The sequence below is a fragment of the Poecilia reticulata genome, linkage group LG5 (assembly GCF_000633615.1).
Source record: "Poecilia reticulata strain Guanapo linkage group LG5, Guppy_female_1.0+MT, whole genome shotgun sequence".
NCBI lineage: Eukaryota > Metazoa > Chordata > Actinopteri > Cyprinodontiformes > Poeciliidae > Poecilia > Poecilia reticulata.
In genome coordinates this window covers 23,481,250-23,504,192 of record NC_024335.1, presented here as the reverse complement: position 1 = coordinate 23,504,192, position 22,943 = coordinate 23,481,250, and the positions used below count along the sequence as shown (strand labels likewise).

General features: G+C 38.1%; 1 protein-coding gene across 3 annotated transcripts; it reads left to right on the top strand.

Moving 5' to 3' along the window:
• Positions 1 to 176: 176 nt before the first annotated feature.
• Positions 177 to 22,893, top strand: thumpd3 (THUMP domain containing 3). Of its 3 annotated transcripts, none has more exons than XM_017304821.1 (10): positions 177 to 256; positions 7,741 to 8,062; positions 9,127 to 9,204; positions 9,288 to 9,728; positions 11,293 to 11,423; positions 15,077 to 15,146; positions 16,183 to 16,298; positions 17,404 to 17,508; positions 17,784 to 17,907; positions 22,414 to 22,893. In XM_017304821.1, the coding sequence occupies exons 2-10, from the start codon at positions 7,814 to 7,816 to the stop codon at positions 22,603 to 22,605; spliced, it is 1,506 nt and encodes a 501-aa protein (XP_017160310.1). In that variant the 5' UTR covers positions 177 to 256; positions 7,741 to 7,813; the 3' UTR covers positions 22,606 to 22,893. The 3 variants fall into 3 exon arrangements, with proteins under 3 accessions (XP_017160310.1, XP_008408067.1, XP_008408068.1); XM_008409845.2 differs by lacking the exon at positions 177 to 256 and adding an exon at positions 3,865 to 4,105; XM_008409846.2 differs by lacking the exon at positions 177 to 256 and adding an exon at positions 7,267 to 7,453.
• The last annotated feature ends 50 nt before the right edge of the window (positions 22,894 to 22,943 follow it).

Below are 22,943 nucleotides of genomic sequence, written 5' to 3'. Positions count from 1 at the left end.
GGCTTTTCTCTATTGTAGTCCTGCAATCAGTGTACACACAGCATTTGATCATCGGTCCAGTCAATACTGCATGTTTTTTTGGGGTTTTTTTTTTCCTGCTTTCTCCTCCTGCTTCGGGTCCACTTAAAGGCTTTCAGCGGGAAAAACAAAAAAAGAGCTTCGGACTACAACAAGAACATGATGAGGAGGATGAGCGGAGCGAGAAGGTCTCAGGCAGTCAGGCAGGTCCTTCTGTGGCACGAATCATCAGACATGCGTACGAGCAGCGAGACAACACACACACACACACGCACACACACACGCACACACACACATAGATGAGGCTGACAAACTGCGCTGCAGGGAAACAGGAATTTTAAAAGATCATCACGTGAGCCTCCTCGCATTGCCAACCAGCTTTCTTTCCCCTCTTCTCCCCACGCCCCCTCCCCTCCTCCACCCACGCACGCACGCATTTGCATCACTTCAGAGGACTTGCCACCGATTTCCTGAAGCCTCCCCTGGTCATATGCACCACTTTCACATGCATTCGTCACCCTTTGACTAACTGCGAGCCCCCTACCCCCCACACATTGGGCAATTAGTGTAATTAAATGTAACAATAACGTTAATTATCATAGATGGTTGAGTAAAAGCTTTCTCTGTGCTCTTCACTGCCATGGAAACCTTGCATTTATTGTCCCAAGCATTACAAACTACAGATTTAAAGGGTATTTTGAGGGGAGGGATTCACATGATGAAGCAACACAAATTAGACTAAAACTGTCATCTTAAAAAATGCAAATAAAAACCTGAGTGGTGTGCATTTCCACCACAATAGTTTGAGGATTTTTTTCCAAAGTAGCTCAACCTTATTCACCTTAGATGGAGGAGCGAGGACAGTCACTGAAAAAGTATTTGCCCCGGGATGTTTTACTTTTTCATTGCTTTTACAAAGCAATCGAGATAAACAAAACTGGCCTTCTTTAACAACAACAAACAACTTTAATATCAAAGTGCAGACTGGTTTCTACAAAATAATAATTAAATGAAAAATATGTGACACATAATAAGGGATTGCATGAGCATATTCATCCCTTTAAGTCGGTATTTAGCTGAGGCACGTTGAAGCACGCTCTGATGTGCCTCAAATCGAGGCTCATTAACGGTGCGATTTTACTCCTTGCTGTTCAAGCTTTGTCAGGTTACGGGGAGATTGGCTCCGAACAACGAGGCCAGCTGCAAAACAGATTGAGGTCTGGACTTTGACTGGGCCACTCCAGAACAACCACCTTGTTGCCTAAGCTATTTCTGTGTAGCTTTAGCTGGAAAATAAATGTTCTCTGAAGCCGTAGTCCTCTTGCATTCATTTCATTTTCTTTGCATTTCTTTCTACCCTTACATGCCCTCCAAGATATGGTGCTGAGAAGCAATCCCACAGCATGAGGCTGCTACCACCATGCTTTACAGTAGACATGATGTGTTTATGGTGATGTGCAGTGTTTGATGTCCGCCAAACATGACACCTACTTGATGGTCAAAAAGCTCCAATCATCTTTCTTCCATTTGACCATTTAGTCTCTGACTGACTTACATTTTGGCAAACTCCAGTCGAACTTTGACATGAGTTTTCTTCAACAGCAGCTTTCACATTAAAGCTTTGAAAGCTGGTACATTAAATGTAATAAAAGGGTAAAGTAAAGCATCCAAGGGGTTGAATACTTTTCACAGATGCTCTACGTTCATCAGTGTTCAAGTTGTGCTGCATATTCTCTGTTGAGATAGTTCTGGACTTTGACTGGACCATTCTAAAACATGGATATTGTTCAAAGTAAATCATTATTATAGCTCTGGGTGCAGTGAACCTCCGCCTCAGTCCTCCCCTGTGTTCAGCTTCACCCATCCATCCTTAAACTTTTCCCTACTGAAGAAAACGATCCCCACTGCATAATGCTGCCACCTCCAGGTTTCATCTGGGTGTTGGTAATGTGAGGTTAGTTTTCAACCACACTTGTGGAGCAAGAAGTTTGACACATTCTTCCATTAGCATAACTGCCTATGTCCTATTTTTCAAAATGGGACTTAGGCAGTTATGCTATTAGGCTGACAACATGTCTTCTATATTCCCTGAATCACATCTTAAGGCTTTTTTTTAACAACTTGCATCTTTCCACTCTTTGTAAAGGTCAAATTTTACTTTACTAGCCTTCCAACACAGAGTTTCACCACTGAGTTGTGAATCTCTGTTGTTCCTCCAGAGGGTCCCTCTGCTTTTTTGAACTATGTGAATAATTACAAATGTAACTAATAATTATTCAATGATTTATTTTGTAATTGAATGCGGTGTGTCTGGACCTCCACATTTACAGTGCTGTCCTCTTATTGTGGTTTGAGTATTTGAAGAAGGGATTAAAAAAAAAACAAACAAGATTTTCACAGTTTTAAACACGAATTGGGAGTAATTTGCATATCAATCAGTTAAATCAAGTATATGCAAAATACATTTCTTACTAGCATTTTTAGCTTTACAAAAAGAGGCATAGCAGAAATGGCACCTATTTACAAGTTTTCAGGATGAAAAATTAATTTTGCATTCAGCACAAAGTTAACAGAGAAGATCTGAATGCATGTCATGAAAAGAAGAAGGTCTTTGCAAAGCAACATGGTGACAGGGACAGGTCTCCCTCTACCCCCACTGGCAGATAGTGTCATCTGGATGATGCTTCGCCGTTTTGGGGGGGTTGAGGGCAGAGGAGTAGGTGAGGGGAGGAGGAGGAGGTGATACTGTGTTTGTTATCTGTCACCTTAGCTATTCTCAGCTCAAAAAGGAGCAGGCTGTTAACTCACATCCTGTGTCGGTGGAAAATGGCATACTGACACACACCGAGATGTTTGTGTATCACTTATATCTGCAGCTCAAGAGGGAAAGTACAAGAAAAATACACTTGGGGAGAATGTAAATGTATGTACATATACCCACATGTTCAGTACATTATGCCACTGTAAGTTCAAACTACTATGCTCATTAATACAAATTAAAATGTTTAATTATCATTAAATCAAAAATAATTGCGCAACAGGCATTTTTGGTAATCTATAATTAATACAGCAGCCAACAATTATGAAAAAGAGCTCAAAACATGGAGGTTGTACATTACACTTTTACATAAGTGCAGTTCATTAAACAACTGAGAACGACGGAGCTCCTGCCATATTTTCATTTAGTTATACAGTTTATTCCCACATTCAGGTCACCAGCATAATTGAAAGAAAAAAAGAACTGTGGTGTTATTTCTAGGCTTCTCACCTCACAGGATATTTTCTGGCTATTAACGTTTGAATGAATCTCTTCTCTGGAGTAAAAACCGATGAATTTTGAATGGTCTCTGGTATCGTGAATTGTCTGCTCTGTCCGCGACAGAAGATTAGAGACAAAAGTCTCGTCTTGTGTTTGTCTGCATGAATCACACAGCGGCCTGCGCAGTCTTTCAGTGTATCTCTGTGGTTCCAGCGGTGAGCCGTAAGTTGTTTGTCAGACTTTGTGTATCGGAAACACGTCTGGCCTGCCAAGAGGGGCAGAGAGGACATGTCACTTGTGACAGAGGCCGGTGTGACTGCATACTGGTTTTTTTCGTGTTTACCACTCTGACGTCCTCGTGGCTTAGATCTTCTGAGTAGCTGAAAATAACCTTGCACAACAGATGAAACGGGCAAGCTTCAAATCACAGTTTCTGTGTTTGACTTTGTCCTGAGATAGTAGCTGAAATTTTCATTATCACTGAGTTTTGGAAAAAGAAAAAAGAAAAAAAAAATTCAGTTGCTGTTGCCATGGCTACAGATATTGTACATCACATCCTGCTGGATTGCAACAGTGATTTACACGGACTGCATGACTGAGACTTTGAGCGAAGGGGCTCCTCCAAAGGTGTTGATGCAACTATTATTAGTTGCCGATGCTGTAATTCCACTTGCTTTCATTTGAAACATCTACCAGTGGGGATCCTGACACAGCCAGCATGTCACGATCAGATGACTCCGTGTGAAGAAAGGAGGAGAGATTTCCAAGCACCTATTGGACGTGTAGCTGGGCTGTGGTCATAGGAATTCAGTGGCAAACACAGTACGGGTATGTGCTGCTGTATCACTGTTGTGAACTTTATTACAGTTTCTTAATAATCAGTAGCCTACTACAGGACAGAAGACAAGATGCTGACGCAAGCTCAGTTCGGTGCGTTGCTGATATCAGTTGTATTTTCCGTCTATTACTGGAGGATTTTATTGAGGAATGAGACCGGAAGAATTAGGAATTAATTCATAACTTTCTCAAAAAACAAATTTAAAATTTAGTAAAAAACAAACAAAATCTACATATGATAGGGATGATGTCAGCAATTTGATTTAAGTCTCATAATTTAACTTAATCAGTGTACTTATTTATTAGAGCTCTCTTAAATGTTTTTATTCATAATGATTTATTGAATTACTTGGATTTCTTCCTTCAATTATTTATTTTTTTATCTGTGCATCTACTTCGTTTTCACAGTTTGTGCATCCAAACTTTGATTGTGACATCATTATTTTTTAAAAAGCTTTACAAATAAAATCTGAAAAGTGTGCCATCAAATGTCATTAAGGCCCCTATAGTGTGACAGTGGCACAAACTGCTCTCAGGAGCCGTATAATAAGTAAATAGAGTCTTGTACAATTTAATCTCATTCTGAATACAGCTTTTTTTAGTGAAGGCCTCAGAAGTTTGTTTGTGAACAAACGGCATCAGGAACTCCAAGCAACACACCTAACAGATTGCTACATTGGGTAGAGAATGCTGCAGCAGGGTTAGGTTACGAAACAAAATCCCACCCTTTCAACGTCTCACAGAAAACGTGACAGGCTGGGAAAGGAGACCTACACGCAAAACTCTTTGTGAGGGCAAAGCTGACTTTACATCAGCAGAGAAAGTCTCTGGTTGTAAATATTTACAAGCAATTTTTTACAGAAATATGTAACTTTTTGTTCTGATCTTTTTAAAGTCATTGCTATAAGACTATAATCATCTGTCATCTGAGCTCATCTACATGTTGTCAGCGTCAAAGGATAGTCTCCTCCCAACCTGCTTCTCACATCTCCCACACGTCTCTGAGCAAATATAGGCTTTTTTTCCTTTTAGCTTAATACGATGATATGACTCAGTGCTTTATCTTCTTTGTCAACAGTGAAGGGCAGCAGAGGCTCTGATGACTGTCATTTGATCAAGTATTTTTTTTTCCTATAATTTGCTGCAGTGAAGAATATTTACTTTAAAAACAGCTTTACTCTAGTTTTGCATATGCCACTCCACAGGCAGCAAGGTGCATTTTTCAGCAGGTGATAACAGGAGCATCCTGCAATCCTGCTTGCGTTTCACAATGCTTTAATTTCTCACAGTTAACATTGAAAATACTAATTTTTATTTTTTATTTTCTCCAAGTAGCACAAATTAACACGCAGAAACGAACAAATTAGCATTGGTTGCAACTCATCCTCTTCTAGAACAAATACATGCATTATTTATGAATTTGATCTCGTCATTGCATACCTAATAGCATCATTAAGCGGTCAAAAGTTTTCTGCAGGATGTAGATGCACTCTGTGCAACACTGGCCATCTGCTCTGCAGCACCGCTCGCTCCTCACCATGAGCAAACACCCACTTGTCTCTCAGACTTCACGCTTACTAATCAGTTGACCTATAACAGAAAGTTAGAAAGTTAGAAAACAACAACAAAAAAAGTCTTTCAAAAGTAGAGCGTATCTTAGTTTTTGCTGAAGATACATAGATATTACTTTAATGGTCAGAATAGCTCTTTACTTGTCCCTACCTAGAGAAGCCATTAATCACACACAGAAAATCTGACACACAGGAGAAGACTGTTATGCTTACTGTCACCTTGAGCATAAACTTTATTAATCATGAATGATAAATGAAAATAGGAGATTATGAGGAGCTACACTGAGATGCCTGTACTGGTCAGGAAGTTTGGCAATGCTAATTAAGAAAAAATATTCAATCAGTAGTGATGATATGGTATGGATGTAAAGCATGTTTAGAGGCAAAATGTCACTGTGCATTATCATCATGAGTAATTACTTTGATATATTTTTGACATCGTCTAGATTTTTATTAATAATTTAGAGACTAATAATTTACATAAAATTTGCTAATTATTTTAATATATATGTTATTAATAAATAAATACATTTTCTGCTTGATCAAATTAAATGGTTTGTTTTGGTTTCGCTGATCTTGTTCTCTGCTCAGAGTATTATTCCATGTCGCCATCTGCTGGTCATTTAGGTGAGTCGCGCCGGTGACCGTCGATTTCAAAAGATGGAGCGACTAGTCCCACCCACTTAAATATTGACAACCAATCTCGAACCTTCAGTGACCCACTGCATCCAATCACAGCGATCTTTGTCATTTTATAGTAAAGATGCATAGATTTACTAGTAGTCATACAGTTAGGCTTCAAAACAAAACGCTATTCATTAAAATAGCGACTTTTTACGTGAAGTTCTTTAACTTCACGTAAAAAGTGAAGTTAAAGTTTAAAGTTTAACTTCACGTAAAAGTTTAAAGTTTAACTTCACGTAATGTGAAGTTAAAGAACTTCACATTACGTGAAGTTCTTTAACTTCACGTAATGTTGAAGGTCTAACGTCTTTACGTTAGACCTTTAACATTTTCTGCCTTATATATTATTATTATTATTATTATTATTATTATTATTATTATTATTATTATTATTATTATTATTATTATTATTATTATTATTATTATAAATTAGTTCAATTTGATTTAATTTGTTTGATTTTGGAGTGATGTTTAGTGTAAGAAACTATATGTGTATAAATGTTGATCACTAAACTTGGGACTACAAATTACTTTCATACGAACGATAAGTTGAACAATAGTTAAAAAGTGCCTTTTTTCAGTTTTAAAACTAGCTATTCTGTCATTAAATTGGGATAATCACTCCTTTATTTAAAGAAATAAAGCGCTGAAGCTGGAATCTAAGTTCATTCATCTTGTGGAATAAAAATCATGCCTAAAAATCACAAAAAATCAAGATAGAAAAGATAATTTCTGTTTCATTTAGTACAAAACCCTTAGTGCAAGTCGTCACTATGATGACATAACTGTAAATAACTGCAAAATAAATAAGAAACCAAACATCTCATTTTGTAATTTATGGGTCTCAAAATGAAAAGTACACAAAAATGTTTTTGTCCTGTTTATTGGACACAGGTCGGGACTAACAACGCCAGATAATTAATCTGACATTAACAACACCTCAGCAACATCAACAACTCTCCTGACTGTCAAAGCAAAGTGATTTAGTGTTGGGTGCGGTTCTTTTATTTTGAAAATATTCAACCGAAAGTGGAGCTACTTGTTGCTAAACGGAAGCAGCTCGCTGTTGCCGCGTGTGTTGCAGGTTGGTTTTACTCCAGAGCTGCAGAGCTTTTAAACATATCGGCTTAATAGTTCAGTCCGTGGACTCATTGTAAAAACATAAATGTGTGACAAAGCTTTAACATGAAATACCTACTGTTAACGTGTGTCTTTTCACCTTTATTAAATAACTCATTATTCATTGAAGCTAACGTTAGCCAGCTAAGTTAATGACAGATTTATAGACCTGCGGAGTTGCTATGGCTGCTTCATCTTTCCCATCCTTAAAATAAGCAGCAGTAACTGATTATTTATTGTGTTTGTGCTTAGCTTGTCCCCACCTGTCACTTTCATCGCATTGACACCTTGCCTGGACAGAAGCAGACCACAGACCCTACTCAGGATGTCCTCTCAGGCAGAAGAGGCTGCAGAGCAGACCTCTAACACAGTGGAAGCACCCACCTCTTCATCATCCACTGAGACTGACCCCACCAACGGAACCATCATTACCGTCACCGTCGGAGCAACCGTGCCCACTGGGTTCGAGCACACTGCTGCAGAGGAGGTCAAGGAGAAGATTGGAGTCGATGCTCGAGTTAGCAAAGATCGGGGCCGCATATATTTTCCCATCACTACCGACAAACTCTTCCAGGTAAAGGTTTTTCCTCGCCTTGCTCATTCAATATACAGTTCAATTTCTAGCGTGCGAATATGTGCAATAAAACCTAAAATACTTCCTAATAATATTTTAAAGTGTTTTTTTTTTCCCCCAGTCCAATATGTGAACATTTTTAAACTGTCAAGTGTTTTCTTTAGCATGTGCTGGTTTCAAGAAATTATTGTCAAGTAACATTTTCTTAAGTTCATGTATCATGTATCTAAATAAATGTGTTAAGGGATGTAAAATATAAAAAAAAAAAAAAACGCTGAAGTAACCTTGCTGCACTAGTGTGGCCAACCTTAAAATAATATTTCCCTGAAGCATCTTGTAATTTCTTGCAAACATTTGCCTAGACGGAAGGAAGGGCAGGTACTTCCCAGAAGAATCAACACACAAGAACAATCTCTTCCTTTCACCACCTCTTTTTCTAATGAGTAGGCTGCAGAAACAAAACCTTTTCTCCCAAAGAAAACATTCGGACTTGATGTTTAGGAAAACAATTTCAATGTTTGGCGCTAAGACGACACTGAAATCCGAACACGGTGTCCACAGCATGGTGCCAGTTTTCTTCAAATATGATTTTTGTTTAGGTGAAAGAAATTAAAAAAGGTTCCAAATACCAACCAGGGTTGACCACAATCATTCAGATTTCTCCAGATGAAGAGGAATTAGATTTTTCCATCATCACAGTGAGACGAACTCAATAAAATGTTGGAATGAGCTAGCCAGAGTTTATTACATCAACCAGCAAATCTATGGGGTCACCTGTAGGGGCCTATGGGCCAGAAGTGTCACTACTGTTAACTTTGGCATGGCAGATTGCCATCCCCATTGAAAAAAATCCTTAAAAACCCGGAGAATTATTGACCCAAAACTCATTAAGAGATTATAAAAAAGTTTGCTTCCTCAGAGGCAGTTTTTAATAATTTAGAGGTTTCAACCTCTTGCATTCCTGCATTTACTTTTGACTTCTTAAAGAATCCATTGACGTTGTTTTGAAGATCAGAGCAAGCCATTACTGTACAGTGTCTAAATGACTTTTTTCTTTGCTACAGGTTCATCTTTTGCGCTCCGTTGACAACCTGTTTGTTGTGGTTGCAGAATATGACCATTACCAGTTCAAAGAATCTAAGGTGAGCCTGTCTCAACTCTGCTCTCCCTGTTTAAGGTGCATATCAATTATTATCTCATTAACCAAGATTGTTGGTTTGTACAGGAGGAGACGCTGAATGAGTTGCAGGAGCTTGCCTCCAAACTTCCCTGGACTAGCGCTCTCGAGGTTTGGAGACTCAACAGAACTCTTAAAAAGAAGAAGGGCCACCGCAAAGCCGGAAACGCTACAAGAGCGAAATCTAATGCTGAGCCCAGCGAAGTACCTGCTGCTGCTGCTGCTGCTGAGACCGAGCAGCAGGAGTTACCCCAGGTGATGTCTCCAGACGACGATGACGCAAAGGCAGAGGTCACGCCTGACTCGGAAACGCGCCAGCAGGACTTGGAGGACACTGCCCCAGAGGTCAAACTCATCAAGTTTCGTGTGACGTGCAACAGGGCCGGCGACAAACACAGCTTTTCTTCTAACGAGGCAGCCAGAGACTTTGGCGGGGCTGTGCAGGAATTCTTCCAGTGGAAAGCAGACATGACAAAGTTTGACATAGAGGTAGGCATGCTTGTTCAGACTGAACCGGGAGCTTTGGCTTGGGTGCTTTTTTTGGCACCCAAGCCAAAAAAAGCTTGGCTCGCTGAGGTAAATGCTCAAGGGATTAGCACGCATTTACTTTAGGGAGTTTCAAAAGATCTTATCATAATAATATTAGGTGACATTTTCCTTTCAGATTAGCTTTTTGTTTTCTTTCCTGGGGAAAAACTTATAAATATATCTCTGCAGTGACGTACAAAGTTGCTGAAGATTTGTCTGGTTGTCCTTTAGATTCAAAGTTATAAAATCGATTTAAATTTTTGTTGTTCCTATTATTCTAAATTCCCACCGCTGTCCCTAAACCTTATGTTGCTGGGTAACATGTTGAATGAAGACAATTCCCCTGCTTACGGATCATGTGTCATTACAGCATTTCTCTTTTCAATTGTGTTCTGACTTGTTGCTCACAATATTTCCACTAATTTCCTTGGCCAAAATTGAGAAATGTGGGGGGGAAAAAATTATGAAGGAAAAAAGGCAATTGAGAAGTCAGCCAAATGTTATGAAGAGTGCTAACTTTACATCTGGAGCTCAAACATCATTAGTGTATTGATAAAAAGTAAAGCAGTAATGGTAAAAGTAAAGTAAATATTGTCTGAGACTTAATAAACCAACACCCTGTGTCTGGATTTAAAAGCTCTTTGTTGGGGACCATCACGTAACTACGGTAACAAAAGTAATGGAAGAACTGTGATTTGTTTCTGATGAGTTAACCCAGGCCTGTGCAGTTATTCAGACTTTTATTATTTTTACAAAATTATATTTTTCCTACTTTGTAGAATCTCCCAACTCTGTGCAGCTACTTTAAATTTAATATTGGAGTTGCGTATAAGAATCTAATTAAGCAAAATTATAGAACATATTTTGTTAAAAAATAATTATTATTGCTCTTCCAAACTATAAAATCGACAAAAATTCCTTGTGGATACATTTAACCTTGTGTCAGTATGGACAGGACCTATATTATGTATTAGATGGTCTTTACTGAATATCGACGCAAAACTAGGTTCTCAAGAAGAAAACTAGATGAGGGGAGATTTGTACTCAGAAAATCTTTGATTTTATTAAATTAAAGGTTAATACTAAAGATTTTTTTATTTTGAATAATCTAATTCAGATTTAGACAGTTTAAGTGTGTTTTGATTGTAGCTGTAGGTGAACAGGAATCAAACTATTTTGATTATAGTGAAGTTGCCAGTGTCATTAGCCAGCTGGAGTGCACAGATACAATTCTTACAGTGCATAGCGCTGGAATAAACTAAGAAATAAGGAATAAAAAACAGGGACAGGGTGCAACTGATGAATAATCTTTCTTTGTCGCTGCTCGTGATGCCCCTTAATTAAATGCTGCCCTGTGCGGTGAACCATATCAAAATTCCCATCTCTTTTTACTCAGTTATGCCATAAAAATGTCATGGCTTAAATAATCTTTTTCGAAAAACCTTTCCGTAACATTTTCTCACTAGTATAATATTTAATGTTCTCCAGTTAGTTCTACATAAAATAACATAATCTTCTGTTGCAGGTTCTACTCAACATCCATAATGACGAGGTAGTGATCGGGATTGCCCTCACGGAGGAGAGTCTTCACAGGAGGAACATCAGTCACTTTGGACCCACCACTCTGCGCTCCACCTTGTGCTACGGCATGCTCAGGTGACTCTTGTTGTTTCAGTATCTGAAGGCCCTCATAACGTTTTATGTTTTCTGTCTTCGTACAGTCAGGCACGTTGTGAGAAAGAGTAGCTGTGTAGGTTGACTTCTTATTTCTGCTCTGAATTAATACAGGTAGAACCAGTGTGTGTTTTTGTAGAACAAAAGAAACGTCTTTTTGTGCGTCAACGCTTATTGTTTTTTTTTAGCTAGTGTAACAAAATAGTCAGGTGACTGCTAGATTGACTTACAATTTCCATGAAGATCAGTATCAAGATGAGGGTATCTGTTATGGGAACAATGTGCTGTTTTCAAAATAGTTAAATGTTGCTTAAATCTGTTAGTTAAGCAACATCTTATGTTCTGTAGGACACAGTTAAGGTTTAGGTATTTTGATGTGTTTTTGCACCACAAAATTACAATTGTTTTATTTGGGTATAGTCAGTCTGTTATTACATGCCCTATGTTTGGATAAAGCATTCTTCTCACAGCTGAGGATTGTAAAACTTGCATTTCTATATTTAGAGTCAACATTATGCTTAAATAATCTTGCAGGCAGTGAAAAACTGAACTTAAATCCATGTGTGCAATTATTGTTGCTCCAGTTAGCAACAATAATTGCTAACTGGAGCAACAATAGGTAGCAAGGAGTTTTTTTTCTTTGCACATTTTGTGAATTTTATTACAGGAGTTTAATCGTAGAAGAGTCTGTGAGGCTTAAATAAGATGTACAGAAAGAGAAACAGGCCTGCAGCTTCACGGCTTCTCTACAGTGCCGCACTTAAAAGTGGAATAAGGAGCTTTTCCACGTATTCATCCTTTGTTTCACGGCGTTCCCATCTGGATTGTCCGTTTCTGAAAAGTCTCATTTGAACACATTTCCAGTGAGTTTAGCAAACTCTACATGTTTCTGATTTCAACATGAGGGATGCCTCTCAAACGAACGACTGGCTTGTAGATGGCATATGATGGTTGCCATGGAGACTTGGTGACTCAGATATCTCCCATTGATGCAGTTCTCTAATAATGAGCTAAGTAAGTAGGGCTGCTTTCTGAACGCTGTCAGGTTGTCTTTCCCATTTTGAAGAGTGGCTAAAAATATATTTGAAAGCTCTGAACATATGATTGTCACAAGCCTTTATGCCTGACATTTATTGCGTCATTTGAGCTGCTTTAAAAAAAAAAATTATAATAATTAAAAGCAATTTACCGGTTCAGTGAGTCTGTGATTCAAAAGACCCTTTTCAGATTCGTCTGGTAAATTTAGCAGTGACACGTGTCATCAAAGTGCATGATGTCCTCTAGCAGAGTGTAAACAACGTGATGAGCAGATAACAAAGAGGGACAGCGCACGGCGATGCTATGAATGGGATACACGTTTTTCAGGCTTGCAGTTTTAATTGCCTTCAAGAAACTGGCAAGCAAAAATGTTTTAGCTGGCAGCAGTTTTAGACTCGACAATTGTCGGAAAATCACAGAGGACAAACTGTTGTGGGGCGAGAGTCTTTAATACCAGAACTGCTTTCTGTTTATCACCTTCTGTCTTCTTGGAAGACAGACGAGTTTCTGTTGGCAGAGTTGGAATAAAAAGTTTCCAACAGGTTGGTGGGGTACACCCTTCCACACCGCTATCGCAGAGACCTGCAAGCACTTCCCCACCTACAGCTGACAAGAGAACCACCATTAATTAAAAACAAACAAAAGACTTTTAGCTGTAAGGCAACTGAAACAACAACAAAAAAAGAATAGCTTCAACTTCCCAGCAGGTTCACAGGCAAAAATTTTCTGCAGTGAGAAAACAGCATATTTTCTTTAAAACAAGTTATATGAGGTGATTTAAATACTAACATGAAGGTATGGCTCAATTAAAAACAGTTAATTAGGATGCCGTCCCTTAAAACTCTTAATGTTTTTATGAAAACTCCAGAATAACAACTGTTCATACGTGTATTGATCCCAAAAGAACAAAGATAAAATCTCCACAAAGTTTGATCAGTACATTTTACAGGGGTGGACCGATTTATCGGCGCCAATTTCCTTAATTTTGGGAGCTCAGCGATCAGCTGATAGTTACATGTGAAGCCGATCTTATCTGCTAATTTTATCAATCTCAACAAAGGTCTAAAAATCAACCACTGTCCTCTTCTGAGGCAGGTTTGACTGACAGACCAGCTCACCAGGTCACGTCTGCATGTTTGCAGTTTGCAGCAGTCACCCTGCTGTTGACAACTCAGCGACTTTAGCCACATATAATCCGATCGGACTGCCAATTACCAATTTTAGAGATCGGTAATTGACAGTCAGACAAACTGCAATCAGTGCACCACTAATATTTCATTTATATGCTGAATCCTAACAAGGATCCTAACAAGGATTTATTCTTTCTGTCCTGTGTTTTCTTTACTGCCAAGACAAATCTGAACGTCCAATTAACTTTCACACCACTCTTGAGTAACCAGTCAGCATTGAATCTAACATAAGGAACTCCAGCTAGCAGGGCCAGTGACACGTGAACGCCTATTCTGACACTTTTGGTAAGAAGCCAATTCATCATACCAAACACAATTAAATTAGTCTGGACCTCAGAAAGAGGATGATAGATGTCTGTCATGAGGATGAGGTCATTCCCAAATGTTGTATGATGTCTAGAAAAGCTGAATGATGAATCATTGCAAAGCATCAGGAGACAAATTATGTTGCTAACAAACCTGGGTGTGGCTGTAAGCGCAATATTTTAAAAAACTTTGGAGAGAAAAATAACCAGAGATGTCATCAAGGATCCCTGGGTCTCTGCCAAGCTGATTGTTAATGAGCTCACCTTGTCTGGACTTGGTGTCAAGGAAGACAGTTGTGAAAGCTCTCCACCACGGCAGACTTCAAGGCCAAAACTCCACTGCTCAAACGACGGTACATAAATTCCTGTGAACATTTGGAAATTGGTGACTCATTTGGAAGTCTGTTCTTTGGTCTGATGAGACTAAGCTGAGTTCTTTGGGCACAAGCATGTTGTTTTTGTTTGGAGTAGGAAGGAAGAGGCCTTCAACCCTACAAACTCAGACTGTGGTGTCTTTTCCTGCTTCAGGCGCTAGAAAACGTGTTTGTGTTCATTGGATCACCAAAAAATGAGCGGCACGTTGGTAATTTGAAGAATGATTTAAATAAATCTGCTGCTTATGCTGCTGCTGCTGCTTCAGAATAATGGCCTAACACCTCAAAGTTGGTGACAAACCTGTTGAAGGATGTGAAAATCCAGACCCAGCTCCCTTGTTACAATTCAGCACATCAGTGAAACTTGATCTTCTCCAACTTTGTGTCGAAAGTTGGAGAAGATCAACTTTTGACCAACTTTGTTTTTATTCTTTCGCAAGCAATACGAGTATGAACAGTTTTTATCATGGTTGTTTCCTTGGAAATTTAAAGAGTCTGTGCGCTTTGATCCGTTCGTTTGTATGTCTGATGTTAACTCTATTTGTTTTGTTTATGGCGTCCTGGACTGATGTATGTCTCATTGCAGACTAAAACAGTCCACACAATGTGAAATTTAAAGACTTGGCGATATAGGAGAGTTGGATAATTCCATATGTTGCTAGTTACATAATAAACCAGAGAAAGTAAATCATAATTGTGTTGTATTGTCCTCTGATGTGTGTTGGCAGGCTGTGTAAACCTCAGGAGTCTGATATAATCCTTGATCCTATGTGTGGGACCGGAGCCATACCACTGGAGGTGAGGAACAACTCATGCGGCCCTGCATTACGTCATCTAACTCCACCAAATTCAACTCTGCGCTCATTCAGGATGGGTGTGATTTACTGCTTATTGCTGCAACACTGCTTAGAGCTGTGGAAACGCAACACCAAACGTCTCTGCATGCATGATGTCATTTTTCTGAGTTTCTGACAGTTGTTATGGAGGAGGCAGTTGTAAACATGAGAGATGAGGAGTGAAGGAAAAACGTCAGAGTTTATCTGTCTAAATTATCTAGATTTTAACCACTAACTTCTTTCTGCTCGGATTATTTACCATTTTTGTTTCGGTCAAACACTGAATTTATAAAATTTAATTAAAAACTCTTAAACAGCACAGGATTTTGTCAATGGTGCATTAATGTGGTTAGATAAAACATGTCTCTTATGTTTTACAATCAGTTTCTGGGTTTGTATGGAACATACCAACAAATTATAATATTGAAACATGTTAAGTTCATTTATTCTAGTAGTTTAACTCTGTAGAGTTGCTACTGAAGGTCAAAAAAGGTTTTTGTTTTTTTTATATTTGTGTCGGTCTGTCAGTATTCAATGGTTTTACTCGAGAACTCCTCTAAGAACACTTGTAACTTCCTATTTTAATAGTTTAAACACTATCTTAGCAGTACAGTAGAAGCAAATATATCTGCACTTTTCTTTATCTCTGCTCTTGGGGATCCAGCCAAAGGGGGAAAAAAAATTCTCTATATATATATTTATTTTTTTTATTTTTTTTTTGGGGGGGGGGGTAAATGTCCAAGAGTCTACATGAAGCGTGGAAAAAAAAATATCAACACAGAATCATTCCCCAGCAGGATTTGACCAAAACCCTTAACTACCCAATAAATAGTTAGAAGATATACATCTTACCACTAATAGCTTTAATCGTTTAGGGCATCAACAAAAGATCAATGATTTTTAACTTTGTTATTCTGGAGTTCTCGATGCATCTGGAACATCACTATCATGTTGCACCTCATGTTACTGATGATGGCATTATGTTCTTCCCGCCATAGGGCGCTATTGAATTCAATGAGTCTTTCTACATTGCGGGCGATAACAATGACATGGCAGTGAATCGCACAGTCAACAACATTTGTCACATCCAGAAAAGGAGGGCGGACAAAGGCAGGTGGGTGAGACCAACACACACAGAGAACATATTGCAACAGAAGCTCTCATTTTTGAAAGGCTGACTTGTGGTTCACATGAGACTTTCATTTTTATCAATAGCTCTTCCATGAAAATATTGACTTTAGGCCAAGTAGCATTTTTTTTTTTTGTCATCAGGTCCGGATTTTGTTTTCACCTTTTAGAAAATCTTGAGTAATGTTTGTATTACACCAAAAAAACAATAGAAATGTCCTGGTAACCCTTTGAAAATCCCTGTCAGACAGTATTTTGAAATAGTAAAATCTTGGCTTTATTTGGAAATGTAATTTCTCATCAAGTGTTCACCTTCATATGACATTTCACTTGAGAAAAGTATTCATCAGGGTTCCTTTTAAGAAACATCTGATCTGCACTGTTGTGCTCTAGTTCTCTCTTAGTTTTTAAATCAGGCAGTGTGATGTTAATCTGTCCCAGTAAAGGGTTTTGTAAGCCTAGCTCAAGTTCTAACCGATTTGCTGCAGCTGTGCTTCACCAAACATTTTGCATTTTTTTTGTATTATAAAGCAGAACTATGAACATTCAGTTGTTTGCAAATATATTAATAACCCTAGAAGCATTTTAGTTTTTCACATTAAAAGCACAAAGCTCAATGTGTTTTGTTTGATATTTTATCAATCAAATGCAAATGAAGGCAGTAATAATATTTTGAGTTAGTATTTTTTTTAATGACTGGTCATTAATGGACTCTATTGCTGTTGGAACTCCATTGTAAATTGAATCATTATTGTATTTTGACTGCTGCAAGTAACTGCTTGGATGGCATATTTATTAGAGTATTATACCTCAGATGTTGGACTCGGGTATAAGTCAAACTGGGTATCAATGATACATTTGGCCAGTTGGATATGGGTCAAACTACCCCTAATTACCAGTTTGAACATAACTGAAATGCTAAGACTCATAAAAAGTGGAGGAAACGTGTCCAACAGTAAATAAAGTGTCAGGAAAATATAGCTCACTGTTTATGTTTAATATAATCTACTCTTTTTTCGAGATACATGCAGCCCTATTAATTAATAACAATTAATGTTTTTATGTATTTTTTCATATTTTATTGCACACAGCCCATGTGGATTACCTATTGACACAGTGCAGTGGGACCTAAGCAATTTACCCATAAGGACCAGTTCTGTGGACATCATCATCACTGACATGCCTTTTGGCAAGAGGTACTGTGGCATTTAACGTTACTATACAAAAGAAACCATTTAGCATTGCAATTGTGGCCTTTTAATAGTTTCATGAACTGGAACAGATGTGGCACAGATGAGAAGATCCTTAATGGTTTTACACTAAATGCTAACTGGTGTAAATATGAACTTGGGTTTCAACATGGCTGCCAGCATTATTTCTGTTGCATCTCTGTGAAGTTAGCTAGAATCAGCTTTGATGCATATAGTGTAGGCAGATGATCATGTGACTGTTTTCTTGTGTCTGATTGAAGGATGGGGTCCAGGAAAAAGAACTGGGACTTGTACCCTTCTTGTCTCAGAGAAATGGCTCGTGTTTGCAGACCAGGCTCGGGGAAGGCCGTGCTCCTGACCCAGGACAAGAAGTGTTTTGCAAAGGTAACCATGCCTTTTATAATGTGTATGTGAGATATTTTTCCAGATAACGCAATGATATTTTTCCAGGAAGTTCCAAATAAATGCAAGTCCTGTCCTGCCAAATCTCCCTAGTACTAGGTTGTGTTAGTTTTATGCAAATGCTAAACCTGATATACGCACACAGATAAGCTTGAATATACTAGGACAGTGACAACCGTTTGCAAATTGTGTTTGCATCAAACAAACCCACAGAAAATACAGTCACTGTTGAGCTTGCTTAAAAAAAAATCAACCTGAAATTCAGATCCCCACATTTGGACTTAAGCTCAGATAGTTTTGACTGCACAGATCCGTCTTCAGATGATCTTAAATGGTGAAACATGAATTATTCTGGTTTTAGTGTTAATTATTCTGCTTCACTGAATACCATTAAAAAAGTGAGTGGAGATAAATCCTCTTTCTATGAAGTCATTTTTAAAGCAAATGTATCCAAAAGTGAAGTTGTTCTTATGTTCCTGGATAAATGGTAAAAACTAGATTATTATTATCACTTGATAAGATAAGTTTGTTTGAACTTTTATACATTTTTCAATTTGACACAATACGCTTCAATATATTTCACTGAAATATAATAAGATTTATAACTCATAAGATATAATTTATACGTGTGAAGTCAGAATTATATGCCAGATCCAAATTAACGGCCACTTAAGTTGGCAAAATTACTGAATTCACTTTTGCTATCAATATATCTTAGGTTATTTTTCATGTATGTGTTAAATTTAAATCATCCCAGTCTTAAAGGTGATCTATTATGCTTCTTTGAACAGATTAGAATAGCTCTATGAGCTATACAAAACATGTTTTTACATTTTTAGCAGATAATTAATGAGATTTCAGTCCAGTCAGTTCTGCCTATTTTGAGCTGTTTTCAGATTGATCCGTTTTAGGGTCTCTTGTCACTTTAAATCCAAATAAACTGCTGCTGGCCACGCCTCCTGCTGAAGAGCCTCCTGCACATCCAACAAGAATGCAGCAAGTAGTTTCTGGATGGCAAGTCAATAACAAAACACTTGTCTTTTCCAGCAGCCATTGGACAGTAGTAAAATCAGCTGACGAAACGTGTTGGATCTCTATTTGGGTTGCTAGGTGCCAGGCTGGGCTGTGGTTGTCAGGGAACCTGTCGATTGTGACTTATCATTTGGGAGGTTTTCAAAACGATACATTTTCCAGACACCAAAAATCATTAATTTATTGCCAAAAAACAGCTGGGTGTTTGATTTTTGTTGCACTTCAGTTGTTTTTAAAAACAGTTGACACCCAAATAGAAGCACAAAGACATGCAAAATGGGAATTTTGCATATTAGATCGACTTTAAAAGAAACTTAACTCACTGAATCATGCAGAACACCTGCAGATAAAACAGACAGCAAAATAATAAAGGGAATTTGTTGCTGGGTTTTTAGTGGTCAAGTTCAGACCACAGAGGTTTCAGTTTGGCTTTACAGCATGCTTATCTTCTTATCATAACATTCAAAGTTATTCGGAATTCACATAACCCAAGAGCAACCTTACGGCAAATAACGTTGATGTGTTGATTCACTAATTTGTTTGTGCAAATTCAGCAAAAGAATTTTATCTTACAAGTCTTTCCGCATTAAAGAGACGTTCTACTTGAGGTCAGTAATGGACACATTCTGAACAGAGGACACAAAGCTTGAGAGGAAAAACCTTACAAGCCCTTTCAGGGTCTGGAAAATGAAGAGTTAATGGCTACTTCAGATTAATTATGAGAGGGATTAAATCATTTAGATCTCTACTGACCTCAGCAGTGAAGGAGAGCGCAACAATGATAACTTGTAACAATTATAATACCGTCTGCCCACTTTATACACCAGTTACTTATTAACACATTTACCGATCATATGTCAGCAACTACAGACATTTAGAGACGTAGTTGCGATGAAGACGACTTTCTGAAGATCAAACTCAGAACGAGGAAGCAAAGGGAGTAAATGTAGCTTGATTGTTGGCGCCAGATGGTCTAATCTGAGTATTTCAGAAGCTGCTAATCTATTAGGATTTTCCTCAAGCGTGTTTGTAGAAAAGGATTTTAAAAACGAGAAAATCTCCGATGAGCAGAAATTGTGTGGAAGGAAGAGTCTTGTTGATGTCAGAGCACAGTGATCAAGTCTTGTCAAGTTATGCAAAACTTAACCAAAACCAACAGGTTGTGAATGCACAACCTGTTGAACCTCGCAGCAAAAGACTACTCCGGATGTCACTAAGAACAGAAAACTGTGTTTATAATCAACCCAGACTCACCAGAATTAGACAATAACAGATTAGGTAAAAAAACGTAGCTGATGAATCTCAACTTCATCTGCAACTTTCGCATGTTGGGACCAGAAATTGGTGTAAATGATATGAAACCAGGGATCCACCCTGCTTTGGTTAGTCAGTTCAGTCTAGAGCTGGACAATATGGCTGAAGAACTCTTGATAAGTTTTTTGTTTGAAATAATTCTGAAATACTGCTACACTGGTGATGTGACCTTTTCCTGCTTTGTCCAGTTTCCTCTGAGACTGTTGTACTCATGTTTTCTTTTCACTCCACCCCATTATTTGTATATTTAAGTAGTTATGAAGTAACTGTTGCTGTGCAAGTTACTCAGGTTGTTGCTAGGCAACCAAAAAGTGAGTGAGTTGACCTTGCACCCATCTTCCTTACATTTGAAGACCTTGAAAGTAATTGAAATTGCCTTAAAAGATTTTCTCTCTCATTATTCTGGGACTTAGCAAATAGGAATACATTTGGTAATCCTAATTGCCCTAAGATTAAAAAAGTGCATATTTGTCTTTTTTTATTTTATTTTATAAAGTTTATGTAAACCTCTGGTTTAAACTGTAGCTGTCTGTGAGAAGTTGAGTGACTAAAGCCTTTCCTCTGCCTACATCCCCCAGCATGCAGTTTGATTTTAGATCGCAGTTCAGTGAAATTATTGAATATTCTGACGTATTATTTAATGATACTGATCATGTGTTTATCATAATATACATTGTTATGCCTCCAATCACCACATCTTATCTGAATATTTTTGCTCACCATGTTCTCTTCTGTAGGTGATAACATATCACCTACTACGTATTTTCATTATGTAAATATGATGAAAATAACAGTTGAGATCTGTTATCAGATCTCAACTAATAAAGCAGATTTGAGATGATCAGGAGATTTGGATCATGAAACTAAATCTCTGTAGATTGTTGCAGACGCCTTGTTTAACAAAAGTCACGAGGATTTAAGACGGTTTTAAAGACAATAAGAGAGCCCTCATTGTTGTCTTAACACATCCAACATGATCAATCTTATTCTTAAGGAACTGTTGACAGGTTACGCTCCACCTTTTACCGACACAAAGTAGGTCTTAGGGCATTTTAACCTGAACTGCTTCCATACATTTGGGCTCATAAATCTGGGAGGGACAGTTCAAGTAAGTCTTACCAGGTCAGAGCCTACTATGTGTTTCAACCTGAACAAATTTAAGAAATACCTGGTGATGACCTCTGTCATCACCTGCCAGGTGACGAAGCCTTGATGATGCTTCTCGAGTGTTTTCCAGTAAGGTTTCACCTGAAAAATGAGAAATCAGCCCATAGGGGAAATTTTCCTTTGGAGCAGTGGCGCAACTATACATTATTCAGGTGGATGCGAAAACAAAAAGACCAAATGTGACAGACCAAAACAAAGTATTTGACAGTGAGATAAAAGGACATTTGTGCCTTTTTTAAGATGCAAATTTCTAAAGCTTAGTGAGTATTTGCATTCTCATCTGCTGAGTCGCTGCACTTTCAGCTTCAAGTGTTTCGGGCCATGTCTTTATCAGTTTTGCACATCTAGAGATTGAAATCTTTGTAGTTTCAGCTTTTGTCGGATTGGGTGGAGGGTGTCCACAAACACTGCTTTTCAAACCTTAACACAGACATCCACTTTAACACATGATTGGAAAATGAAGAATTTAAAGAAGCAAAAGGATGTAATGCTAAATAATATTTATATAAATTCCAGATTTTACACTAAAGTATTTCAGCTCAATATTACTTTTGATACTGAGTAGGAAAAAGTAATATGTTTACAAAAGGTAACCAGCAGTAATCTTACGTCAAAAGAGTGTTGAGGTTACGAGTTGCATTATATTATTTTTCAGATAGAAACTTTAAATCACAAATTGATTTTATACACTTATCAGAGAAAATGCTGATGTTTTTTTTTTTTTTTTTTTTTTTGGCAACAGCCTTTATGTCTGTGTAGCTATTCCACATCTCTAAACAGCCAAACATGAATCAGCTCGTTGTGAAATGCTCTACAAATAACCACTCAGCAGTCAAAGTGCTTCAGGTTAAAGTCAGCCTCATGGAAAGACCTGTCCTCCCCCTCTGACATCCGTCTACGCAGAGCTCCTCTTTCACATAAAGCAAACGTTTCGTGTGTTTGAGTGCCCTGACGAGATTTATTTTTTCCTTCCAGGCTATTTCAAGAATGGGAGGTCTGTGGAGGAAGCTACACACTGTTTGGGTGAATGTTGGGGGTTTACATGCCGGGGTTTACCTCCTCAAGCGAACCGGATCCGTGTTTGGCCAAACTCCTGAGGACGTCCATGAATCAAGAGGGAGGGGTGACGCACAGAAGGATGAGAGAGATGACAAAGAACTCTGTTAACTTTAATCCAGTCTTTCAGTGGCGTAATATGAGGAGATGTTGAGATAATCTGCTTACATGACCTCAAATTGTTCTCAAGCATGCCAAACAGATTTTTATTTTATGTTTTACTTTGGGAAGGAAGTTTTTATGTTCAGCGGCACTGAAACGGTTTGATTGGCGGCGATTTAATTTGTTGTGTTCAGGTAAGAGGAGTCGTCTTCATCAGACCCGTCAGATCTGATGTTCCAGTTTTACAGGATCTGAAGTTTTCCATTTCATTAATAAAGATCCGTTGAGGTTCATGTACAGGAAGTTGTCAATCTTTTTCATCAGTAGGTTTTCAACGGATGTTTTTA

Excerpts from the sequence above, each read along its gene's own strand:
- thumpd3 (XM_017304821.1), top strand. The coding sequence starts at position 7,814 with ATGTCCTCTCAGGCAGAAGAGGCTGCAGAGCAGACCTCTAACACAGTG. Across the intron at positions 15,147-16,182 it reads CCGGAGCCATACCACTGGAG|GGCGCTATTGAATTCAATGA; the intron begins GTGAGGAACAAC and ends TTCCCGCCATAG. Across the intron at positions 16,299-17,403 it reads AGGAGGGCGGACAAAGGCAG|CCCATGTGGATTACCTATTG; the intron begins GTGGGTGAGACC and ends TATTGCACACAG.